Here is a 13023-nt window from a genome sequence, read left to right as displayed (position 1 = left end):
ATTTTCGTGAAGAATTTTATTAAAATTTTTAAAATAATTGAATTCCTGAGAATAATTTTCTTATTTATGAAAATAATTAAATTCCTGAGAAGAATTTTCTTATTTATGAAAATAATTGAATTCTTGCAATAAATTTTATTTAAATTTTGAAAAATAATTGAATTTTTGAGAATAATTTTATCAAAATTTATTCAAATAATTCAATTACCATTGAAAACTCAATTTTTTTCTGAAAATTATTGAATTTTTGCGAAAAATTTTCTTAAAAATATTTTTGAAAATAATTGAATATTTCTGAGATGAATTTTGATGAAAATTTTCTTGAAAATTGTAAATAATTGAATTCTTTTGGAAGAAATATATTAAAATTTTCAAAAATAATTGAATTTTTGGAAGAATTTTATTAAAATTTTAAAAATAATTAAATTCATGATATGGATTTTATTATTTATGAAAATAATTGAATTTTTACATAGAACAAATTCTATTTAAATTTTGGAAAATAATTGAATTCCTGAGAACAATTTTATAAATTATGAAAATAATTGAATTTTTGAGAAAAATTTTCTTAAAAATATTTTTAAAAATATGTAATTGAATTTCTGCGAAGAATTTTGATGAAAGTTTTATGAAAATTGTAAAGAATTGAATTCTTTTGAAGAATTATATTAAAATTTTCGAAAATATTTAAATTTTTACGAAGAATTTTTATTATTGTTAGAATTATTATTTTTTTTTTATTTTTATTATTTGCAAATTGCAATTAGAATTATTTATTATTATTTCACAAAATTTTAATAAAATAATAATATTGAAGAGTAGATATCTTGTTTAAAATAATATTACCATTAGAGGTTTTTTTGAACGTAATAAGTGTCATTAGTAACTTAATTTTAAAAATAGTAAAAATAATCAAAAATAGCAAGAACAGTAAGAAAAATATTAAAAATTGTAAAAAAGAGCAAAAATAGTAAAAAAATAGTAAAAAATAGTAAAAAATAGTTGCAAAATAGTAGGGTGGTAAAAAAAGTGTCAAAAAATATAAAAAATCGCGTTACTTCTAGGCCTGATTTTTCGATTTTCTTGGAGAACAGAAGAATGCATTATCAAAGATTAAATTCTTTTTCTGATTCAAAAGAAATTTTTACATATTCGATTTTCGCTTTTTCGAGGACCCTTGGAATGTTTTAACGAATATTAGCATAGTGACAGAAGCTAAAAGTACTTTCAAGGTCTCAGGTCGATTTTCTCTTGGTCAGACGAACCTTAAGGGGTCCCTTCGAGGCTAAATTTTCAAGTTTCAAGTATATGATCTCTTCCAATATTCTATAGGTTCTATAGTTGACGAGTCACGTTATTCCATCATCATCAAATGATGTCATTTTCCTATTTTTTCCTCTGCTTTCGACATTTTCTCAATTTACAGAAATTGATCGCTATTAATCTGTATATTAAGAAAAAATCACTTTCCTTCTCGATTTTCTTAAATTCAATTCTTATTCGAACATCGATCCGAACCTCTTTCATCCAAACTGTGAATCATCACAACTTTTTTGACATCTTTAACCCAAAATTACTTTCTTTAAACCAATCGATACAAAAATCAGACAAAAGAACCTCAACAGCATCTAAACTTGCAGCAATGTCTCATGAGGCAATGTTTTTAATGTAACTACGAAAAAAGTTTTTTTTACATCAAAAAAATGCGATCCAAAGAGTGAATTAAATTAACGGAAGAAAAATATCTGGAGGTGTATGAAAAAAATGATGAAAAATGTGTATGGAAAGGTGATACCAGAAAAGGTTAGATCGCGAGTTGAATTACAAGAGTTGTCATTCCGCATGTTCTTTCACTATTGCCGTTGTATATGTTAGTCTATAAAACCTCCGGCTCCTTTCTGTCGTCTGAGTTCTAGGATTACCTTTAACGAGTCGCACATGGGTTCGCGTGATGATGCTTTAGCTTTTGGTCTTTTACGACCAACTTCGGGATCGATAATTGCTATAAAGGCGGAAATGAGTAACTCGAGTCTAAACTCTGTAACTTATTCCTTATTCATTATTATCAAAAACTCTATCCCTTTTCCCTCTTTCTTCAATTATAAATTTCTCTGATGTTTAATATTCCAAATAACCTTATAAATCTTTAAACATTTCTAACAGATTTTTATTATGCAACTTTCCTTTTATTGGAACATAATTTTTCTGCAGATATCAAATTGAGACAAAAAACGATTCGTTTTTTGTCTCAATTTGATATCTGCAGAAAAATCGAAGAGTTTTGAATCTATAACAATATGTCAAAATTGTCAAAATTAATTACAAATTATTGGACAAAATAATTGGAAAATTTAACCATTATTGCGGAAAAATTAAGAAAACTTTAATGAATAATAATTATTATAGTCAATAATAGTTGTCTCGTTATTAAGAGTGATAACGAGAGAAGAGAGTCTTAACAAGAGAAAAATTGATAAATTTAGAAAAGAGCGTTGGGAGGATTATTGAAATTTAAAGGGGAGAATAATTGGGAATTTAAAGTGACGGAGATTCTTGCTAATTAGTCGTTTACGTAATGTAATTAGAGGCAGAAGCCCCGCCTCAGTTCACACGAACGAGAATCATTTGCTCTTTGGTGGGTGCGGTCAAATATCCTGCACCTGTATTTTTTACTCCAAAGCCATTAAGATACGGTTGACAACTTGCTCGATAAAGACAATCTAAGGCAGTAGCCTCAACCGGAAATTCATTTTTTTTTCTTCATTAATTTCACATTATTAATTTTAATTAATAATGAATTCTTAAATTTTTGTCCTTATTTTCGAAAAACTATCTACTACTATTTTGGGGTTGTTACAAACATTTTTTTTCCAGACTTTTTCCTGAATTCAGGGCTCGGATCGTCTTTAAGACTCAAAAAAAGTCGCTTTAGTCGCATAAATTTACAACAAAAGTCACAAAAAGTCGCATAAAATTTCCAAAAAAAAGTCGGAAAAAAGTCGCATGAAATTTTAGAAAAAACGACAAAAAGGAAACACGAAATTGTCAAAATTGTAAAAAAAAAATCACATTTCTCAACAACAGATACATTAATATCAAACAATCCGATATAAAATTTTAAAAAATTAAATAAAATTCATAGCAAAATTTTAATTAGTTAATTTTAACATTAAAAAAAAAAATTCTCTTTAAAATGTCAATTATTTTTATAAATAATGAAATTCTTCTCCGAAATTCAATTATTTAAAAAAAATTTAATAAAATTCTTGTCAAAATTTCAATTATCTTTATAAATAATAAAATTCTTCTTTAAAATTCAATTATTTTCAAAAGTAATAAAATTCTTCGCAGAAATTCAATTATATTCAAAAACTATTTTAAATTTTTCCTCAAAATTTTATAAATAATAAAATTCATCATAAAAATTTAATTGTTTTCAAAAGTTCTGATAAAATTCTTTGCAAAATTCAATTATCTTCGCAAAAATAATACAATTCTTTACAGAAATTCAATTATTTTCAAAATTTTTTTTTAAATTCTCCTCAAAATTTCAATTGTTTATAAATATCAAAATTCTTCTGCAAAATTCAATTACTTTTAAATATTTAAAAAAAAAATCTGTTCAAAATTTCAATTATCTTTGTGAATAATAAAATTCTTCTCTGAAATTCAATTATTATTAAAGAATTTTAATAATATTCTTGTCAAAATTTCAATTATCTTTATAAATAATAAAATTCATCCTAGAAATTTAATTATTTTTAAAAGTATTAAAATTCTTCGCAAAAATTCAATTATTTTCACAAATTTGAAATAAAATTCTTCTTATGAATTCAATTATTTTGAAATATAAATAAAAATATTTGCAATAATTCAATTATTTTCAAAACATTTATTAAAATTTTACGCAGAAATTCAATTATCTGCCAAAATTACTAACATTATTCACAGGAATTCAATTATTTTTTAAAATTAATAAAATTTTTTACAAGAATTTAATTATTTTTAAAAAAAACTTTAAAATTCTTGGCAGTAATTTTTTTTTATAAATTAATAAAATTCTTGAAAGGAATTGAAATATTTTCAGAAAATAATTGAACTCTTCGCATGACATCAATTATTTTCGAAAATTCATCAAATTTATCGTAAGAATTCAATTATTTTCAATTATTACTAAAATTCTTCTCAAGAAATTCAATTTATTTTGAAAAATTTTGATTAAATTAATGATAAGAATTGAATTATTTTGAATACAAAATTTTAATTAAATTTCATTGAAAACATTTAATTACTTTCAAAAATTTTAAATCAATTCTCTACAAGATTTCAATTATTTTCATAATTAACAAAATTTTCTTCGCGGAAGTTTAATTATTTTAAGGAATTTTAATAAAATTCTTCGCAAAAATTTAATTGAATTTTTGACAGGAAATAAATTTTTTTTTCAATTATTAATAAAAATCTTTGCAAGAATTCAATTAGTTTCATAACTTTTAATAAAATTTTCGGCAGAAATTCAATTATTTTCAAAAGTAATAAAATTCTTCTCAGAAATTCAATTATTTTCAGAATTTTTTTTTAAATTCTCCTTAAAATTTCAATTATCTTTTGTAAATATCAACATTCTTCTACAAAATTCAATTACTTACTAATGTTTTATAAATTTGTTCGCAATAATTCAATTATTTGCATAAAAAATAATTAAAAAATATTTTTTTTATAAAGTCTTATAATAATAATTATAATGATTTTATCACTCGGTCATCTTTAATTATTATAAGTTGTTTAATTTCAAAAAGTTTTGAATTTGAATATTTGAAAGGATTTTAATTCCTATGGAAAAATTATAATTAAATATTTATTTAAAAAAGAAGTTATTGATGTTTTCGAAAAATTTGAAAGAAATTTGTAAATAAATAAATGTAACAGAACATTTTTTTGACTCAAACTTTTTACTTTAAATTTAAAAAGAAATTTTAAATTTCATTCGCATTTTATTAAAACATTTTAAAACAAATCTCGAAAAAGTCGATTAGTCGCATTTTTTCACAAAAAAGTCGAAAAAAGTCACATTTCCTTAGAAAAGTCGAAAAAAAGTCGAAAAAGTCGCACAATCCGAGCCCTGTGAATTCCCTGACCTGTGGCAACCTTGTTTTTTCACGATTTCGATTTGGATACTTTTTTTTTAGATTTGTGACAATAAAAGCTACTTTTTCTTGAGGATTTGACTAATATTGAACATTTATTTCAATTAAAAAGACAATACGACTTAGAATTCTCAATTCCACGATGTAGTTGTGTAGCATTTACAGAATTAATTCTCGCAGAGAGCTAGAGAAACGAGTTATTTGGCGTGATTCATTCCAATATTTTGCCTCAAGTTGCACAACTTGACACCAAAGCTATATCTGGTCCATCTTGCATAACATCATTCAATGTATTCAAAACGTAATAATTTCAAACTTAATGCATTCTTCAACAGCTACTATAAACTTTTTCTCATTTCCTCCAAGTATTACGAAAATAAAAACAATTTTACTACACTTTACAAATTTCTTTTTCTAATTTAACATTCTTTCCTAAATGTCGAATTTGTTACGGCACTATAAAGTTTCTGTAATCAAATATTTTTTCAGCAATTGCCATTTATACTCGAGAATGAGTAAATTTTCAAATATTTTTATTTCCAAATTGATATGTTTTGGTAAAAACGGTTTGGTAAAGAAAGGAAAGTTTCTAATTTTGAAAAGTAGAAATTCGTCAAAATTCTAGATTTTGTAAATTAGAGAATTAGAGAGCTAGGATATATACGAAAAGCGAATTTCTCAGAGCTTCTTTATACAATGCCAACACTATTTCGACTCGTCGGTGTGACGACGACGACGAGCGTTACTTATTTTTGGAGCTGGCTATTTCTGCAGACAACTCTAAACTACACGACGTGCCTTGAAAATTGAACCACACGACTTGGAGTCACTCCCCGGAATTCTGGATCTTCTACGAAAGCTAATTTTTTCATTTTATTCAAAACGACGTTTTAAATTCTTTCCCATTTCTAATTTTTAACATTTAACGCTTAATAATTTAACATTTAAATGCTTAACAAGAATTTAAATATTAATTCAAAGTTCAAACTAAATTATTTTATTTTAACTTCAACCGAAGACAATTCTAATCGGCGGTATAACTTTGACCGAAGATCATTTTAATCGGCGGTAACTTTAACCGAAGATCATTTTAATCGGCGGTAACTTTGACCGAAGATCATTTTAATCGGCGGTAACTTTGACCGAAGATCATTTTAATCATAAGATCATAACAATAATTTTAATCGAAGATAATTTTAATCGGCGGTAACTTTGACCGAAAATAAGTTTCTTTAACATATTTTAAGCTACATTAAAGTATTTTAAAGTTTTTTTTAAAGATATTTTAAGCTACTTCAAAGTAAATCGAAAAATCAGTTTCCCAAAGCGTCGCGAGTGATGATAGATCGCCGCACTTGTCATGCGGTCGAGTCTAGGAACAAGAACAAGAATTCTCGAGTGTTAAGTCTGACTCTTTACAGATTCATCCACTTGTTCAAGTTCATTGACAGCATTTTAGAATACCGTCAACTTGTAAACCATTCCAACAATTTTTGAACCCCAAGTCTCTTATGTTCGGTATTCATTGTAGTATTGCTAAAATTCAGTGTCCATCACTATTGGAACAATAAATTCCAAACATAAGAGATTCATTTGTTTTATAAAAGTTAATTTCTTCGATTACTCACCAGCAATTTGTTGTCGACAGTTTTGACGACAATTTCCTCGGGTGTATATTGAGAGACGTCGAATCTGAGTTTAAGCATTTTATTATTTCCCTCATCCTGAATGAGCGGACTGTTGTAGCCATCCAACCAGGTGTTCGAATCGTTGTTTTGACTTTGGTTGCTTTGCGTCGTGGTACTGCGGAAATTCAAAATTAAAATTAAAATCCTCTTCCGAAATTGTGAAAAGCAAATTTAAAAAAAGGAAAATTCTATTTTCTAAAACAGAAATCAGAAGTGATTTCTGTTCACTTCCCATGCAGTTTTATGATTTCTATATCGAAACTATAATGTAAAAAATGTCCGTAAATACAAAAAAAAAGAAAATACAACAAAATGTAATGTATCCTAATACCAGGTTGAATATTCAATGTTGAAATGCGATAAAAACTGAAATATCGATAATGGAGAAAAACGAAAAGGCGCATCTGAAATGAAAACTATAAAAAAAGTCCCAAAATCGTTAATAACATACAGTGGAATTCTGATGGTGCGGAAATGATTCCTGATTTTTGCGAAAATAAAAATCCTACTTCTGAAATTAATATGCGAGAACTATTACGACAGACAAAACTATATATACTACACACAAAATGAAATGATTCAACGAGTAAAAAAATTAATTTTCGAAAAACTACATTCTAAACTAAATTCTAAACTATACATACTACATGTATAAAAAATGAGAAATAAATTACATACATGAACCAACAATTTTTACAAAATCAAATTCACAAACAAATGAGATTTTGTTTCTAACAAACAGTTTTACAGAAAAAAAAATGATTTAAACTTTCAAACCAACAAAGTAGTACCACAAATATACTTTTGTTTAGTAATGGAACTTAAAAACGAATAAATATTCAGGGATGCTACAAAATTTCGATTTCGGTATGAAGCTGAAACGCATTCACTTAATTTTTCTTGTAAATTAAATTTTACAGTTAAATATTTTTTTAAACATAAAATTTTTAAAGAATGCAACTTACATCTTCAAAAAAAAAGTTAGAATTTAATATCCAAAAAATTAAGTCGGTACAACTTGGTAGTTTCAGCTTCATAATTTCGTTACAAAAAAGAAAGAACATGAAAAAAAAATTATTAACAGAAATTCAATGAGAAGATGATAAAAATGGAAAATAATTCATAAATTGATTAGTGAAAAAATAGAAACTTGCAAAGCAGAAATGAAGCAGAGGAGAGGAATAAAAGAGGATTGAGGGAAAGAGAAAGAGAATTTGAAAAGAACCCAGATCGCGTTCCACAAATATAATCAAGACGTGTTCTATATATCAGAATAAAGATTTGGTGCGAAAATCAGAGACTAATGACGATCGTAGGTGCTGATGGAATTTTGTGATCAGCGTGTGAAAGTGTCACCTTTTAAAACAGTCGAAAGAGGACCTCGTTGGTTTCGAGGTCTCTGTCTTATCCCAACTCTCAGATTTGGAGGTCGTCGTTGTCCTCTGTTCGGAGCTGCTCTTCGTCTGGTGTTTGCTGTCACAATCGTAGCAATCAAAGAGAGAGGAGAGAAAGAGAAGGATTTGTTAAAATTTTTTGTTAGTTCATTTCTTTGTTTGTAATTTGTCAGTTGCCGCAATAAATTTACTATTTATCAAAAATGCCATCACTCGGTTATGATTTTTCAATACCAAATATTCTTCAAAAATTCTTTATTTTTCGATGAAGCAGAAGATGCTGCAAAGCAACATTTCAAAAATCAAGTTTTCTAATTAACATTTAATAACTTTTTGTATTTTATTACACAGTTCTTCTGCGGATATCAAAATTGAGACAAACAACGAATCGCAAATGTTGCTTCGCAACACTTTTAATTTGTGTTTTGTCTCAATTTTGAGATCCTTAAAAAACTGAGATTTTGATTCTTTGTTTGTCTCAATTTAATATCCGCAGAAAAACTAAATTTTTACCATAGGCCATAATAATTTTTAATATTGCTTCCTCATAGAGGAAGGATTGTATTTTAAAATTTAAACTAAATAAAGTTTTTGAAGAATCTTTGGTACTCAAAAAAATTTGTTATGCCAAACTACTGTAATTTTTCCCCCAAAAGAGTGAGAATACCTACAACCATTCGATTTCCGAAAGAATACAATAGAATACAAGAAAAGAAATTTTACACGAAAGAAAAGAGCGAAATTTACAAGAAATAATAATTATTAATTACAATAAAGAACTGATTGACAAAAGATTTTCTAGTTGAAAGTATAGAAAAGATTTTCCAATTAAAAAAATACAAGAGATTTTCCAATTGATATACAAGAGATTTTCTAATTAAAAATAAAGAAGAGATTTTCCAATTGAAACTATACAAGAGATTAAAAATACAGAAGAGATTTTCTAATTAAAAGCAAACAAAAGATTTCCCAACTAAAAATAGTTTGAATAAAATTGTCAGTGGAATAAATAATTAAGGTTGTTCGACTATAAACAATGATTGTGTATTTAAATAGAGAGAATGCGGGCATTTTTCATCAGGAGTGAAAAATAAGCAGACGACCTCGTTACAGAAAACCATAAAATTATAGGGCATTCTAGAATATAAATTATTTATAGAGACGCTTTAAATAAATGATTGTGCGCCGTCTGTTGGAATACACACCGGAAGTAATATTATATGATGTTTTAAGAGAAGAGTTCATCGAACCCTAGGGGTTTTATATACAAAATTATAAATGACGCAAAACTGTCTACATTCTGACATGAGTTAATCAGGACCGATATAAATTAATTAGCCTCATTACTTCAACGCTAACAAACGCGAGGGTAAAATATGCATAACTTTAAAAAAAAGCGCTGTTAACTTGAAAGTATCAAATAGCAAACAAATTGATACTAAAAGTATGGATCAAATCATAAATTGATTCAAATTTTTCGCATCGAATTAATCCGGATTGGTATCAATTTGATACTATCAGAAAAACAGTGAATTGAACTAATGCTTCTAATACTCTATTATTATCTAAAAATGTAACATAAAATTCAATTTTTAAATCAATTCTTCTTAGAAAGTTTTAAGTGAATTCAATTATTCAAGTACAAAAGTAAATAATTTATTGATAATTGAATATTTCTTGAAATTAAATTTCTTATAAAGAATTTTATCAAAATTTTTGAAATAATTTAATTTAATTGAAATTGTCCGATGAGTTTCATAATTTACGAAAATAATTGAATTCTTATAAAGGATTTTATCAAAATTTTTAAAAATAATTTAATTTAATTGAAATTGTACAATGAATTTCATAATTTACGAAAATAATTGAATTCTTACAACGAATTTTCGTAAAATATTCAATAATAATTGAATTTCCGAGAAGAATTTTATTATTTATAAATAATTGAATTCTTACGGAGAATTTGAACAAAATTTAGTTAAATAATTGAATTCTAGTGAAAAATTTTATTATTTACGAAAATAATTGATTTTACGAACAATGAACATTTTCTTAATATTTTTTAAAGTAATTGAATTTTTGCGAAGAAGAATTTTATTATTTGTGAAAATAATTGAATTTTTGCAACTAATTTTATTAAAAATTCATAAATATAATTGAAATCTGGAGATGAGTTATTTTATTTATTAAAATAATTGAATTCTTGCTGCTAATTTTATTACAATTTTTAAAAACAATTTAAATTTGAAAGTAATTTTGTTATTATTATTATGAAAATAATTGAATTCTTGAAACGATAATGTTATTAAACAATTTTAAAAGTAATTGAATTCCTAAGAAGAAATTTATTATTTATGAAAAAAAATTGAATTCTTGCGTAGAATTTTGTTAAAATTTTTTCAAACAAATTGAATTCCCATTAAAAAAATTATTTTTTTGTAAAAATAATTAAATTTCTGAGAAGAATTTTGCTTTTTATTATAAAATATAAAGTAATTGCATTTTTATGATGAATTTTGCTTTTTATTATAAAATAATTGAATTTTTATCATGAATTTTTAAAAAATTTTTGTAAATAATTGAATTTCTGTAAAAAATTGTATTTTTAGTGAAAATAATTGAATTTCGGAAAAGAAATTCATTTAATTTTTTTAAATACTTAAATTCCCGCATAAAAAAATTAACTTTTTGTGAAAATAATTTAATTTCTGCAAAATAATAATTAAATTTTCAGCTTTTTATGTAAATGAATTTTTGTGAAGAGTCTTCTTAAATTTTTTTTTTTAAATAATATAATTTCTGAGAAGAGTTTTATGAAAATTGTAAATAATTGAATTTTGGGGAAAGAAATTTAGACTTTATTATAAAATAATTGAATTCTTGCGAAGAATTTAGTTAAAATTTGTTCAAATAATTGAATTCCCATTAAAAAATTAATTTTTTGCGATAATAATTGAATTTCTGAGAAGAATTTTGCTTTTTATTAAAATAATTGAATTTTTTATGACGAATCTTTTTACAATTTTTTTAAATAATTGAAATTCTGTAAAAAATTTTATTTTTACTGAAAATAATTGAATTTTGGCGAAGAGAAATATTTAATTTTTTTTAAATACTTAAATTCCCATAAAAAATTTACTTTTTGTAAAAATAATTGAATTTCAGCAAAATAATAATTGAATTTTCAGCTTTTTATATAAATAAATTTTTGTCAAGAAAATAAAAATTTTTTTTTTAAATAATTGAATTTCTGAGAACAGTTTTATGAAAATTGTAAATAATTGAATTCTTGGAAATAAAATTTAGTATTTATTATATAATAATTAAATATTTGCCAAGAATCTTAGCGAATTTTTTTAAAATTGAATTCCCGTGGAAAATATGTTATTATTTGTGAAAATAATTGAATTTCAGCGCTGAAGAATTTTATTATTTGTGAAAATAACTAAATATTATAGAAAATTTTTTTTAAAATTGTATTTTAAATAATTGAATGTTTGTAAAGTATTCAAGATTATTTAGAATTAAATTCTTTTGGAAAATTTTATGAAAATAGTAAATATTAAAAATAATTGAATTTCGAAAAATGTTCAAAAATTAATTGATACGTTCCAAAGAATTTTATTGAAATTTCTTGAATTATTTCTAAAAAATTTTTTTAAACTTTTGTGAATAATTTTTTTTTTATTTCAACTATTGTCGAATTTAATGTAATTGCAAATTCTCGAAAAAGCAAAAAATGATCTTTTTTTTAGTTTTTTTAAATATAAAGAAAATACGAATTAACATAATTACTATAATACAAAAAATCAGACCGAAATAATTATTGTATTGTATTTTTATTTTTTCCCCCCTAAAAATTATTATATTTTTAGCATTGGAATTACTATTTTCAGGCCAAAAAGTCGTTCAACTCTTTGCACGCGATTTTTCGTGTTTCACATAATAATTTTTTTTCTCGTCCTGTGCTTTTTCGAATCGCTTCGTGACACAATACAATCCTTTCGACGATTTACGAAATTGAGAGAATGAGAGAGAAATAAAATAAAATAATCTCCACAAAATGCTTAATCAATATTACTCCGATTCTTATTTTCACTAAAACAAAAGTGTTTCGTTCTAAGAAAATATTCGAATATATTCAGTATATAAAAATTCTAAAAATTATCTCCCCAAAATTTCAGAAATTGATTCAATATTATTAAAATTATCAATCAAAGTCCGTTGAAGCTGAGAATCAAAAAAAAAAAAAATTTTTTTCCCCCAAAAAGAGAAAAAATAAAATGGAACAATTTGTTTCAAAATTTTTAAGTCAAAAACCTGGTAAATCTTAATTCCCAAATTGAATGAAAAAAATGAAGTTATTGTTTTATCGATCTTTAAAGACGCCAAATAATAGTTTTTGACACTTAGCGTCGACGCCAACTTCAGGGACATTATTATCATGGTAATAAAATTTGAATTTAAAAACAAAATAAATTTTTTTCAGAAATTTTAAAAAATTCTTTTAAATATTAAAAATAATTGTGATTGTTGGGGAAAATTAATAAAAGAAAATTTAATTAAACTGGTAGTCAGGGGGGAGGGGGGTAGAATCAAAAAATAAGTGGGGACGGGGTTTTTTTTAATTGAATTGAGGGTCAAAAGGAAAATATGTCTCTTTATGGTAAAGAACCTTGCTAACCGGTAAACTTGGCCTTGTTGAATAAAATGGCATTAGTATAAAAATAAATCCTGTCCCTTGACTGATCTCGTAAACCACAGCGCCATATATGTAATTCTGACACTGACACC

The 13023-nt window shown here is 24.7% G+C and overlaps 1 protein-coding gene across 2 annotated transcripts in view; it reads right to left on the bottom strand.

Moving 5' to 3' along the window:
• LOC122505666 (protein lethal(2)essential for life) overlaps nucleotides 1-13023 on the bottom strand; it is a 33753-nt gene that overhangs the window by 5174 nt on the left and 15556 nt on the right. Inside the window, exons 2-3 of one of the 2 annotated variants that reach the window (XM_043617440.1) lie at nucleotides 8192-8308; nucleotides 6776-6950 (exon numbers count right to left, since the gene is read on the bottom strand). In XM_043617440.1, the coding sequence (XP_043473375.1) occupies nucleotides 6776-6950; nucleotides 8192-8308 (292 nt within the window). The remainder of the gene's footprint in view (nucleotides 1-6775; nucleotides 6951-8191; nucleotides 8309-13023) is intronic. The other variant, XM_043617441.1, reaches the window with a different exon arrangement.

The sequence above is a fragment of the Leptopilina heterotoma genome, unplaced genomic scaffold (genome assembly GCF_015476425.1).
Source record: "Leptopilina heterotoma isolate Lh14 unplaced genomic scaffold, ASM1547642v1 Lhet_361, whole genome shotgun sequence".
Lineage (NCBI taxonomy): Eukaryota > Metazoa > Arthropoda > Insecta > Hymenoptera > Figitidae > Leptopilina > Leptopilina heterotoma.
Note: the sequence above shows the minus strand (reverse complement) of the source record. Positions and strands in the feature narration are given on the sequence as shown.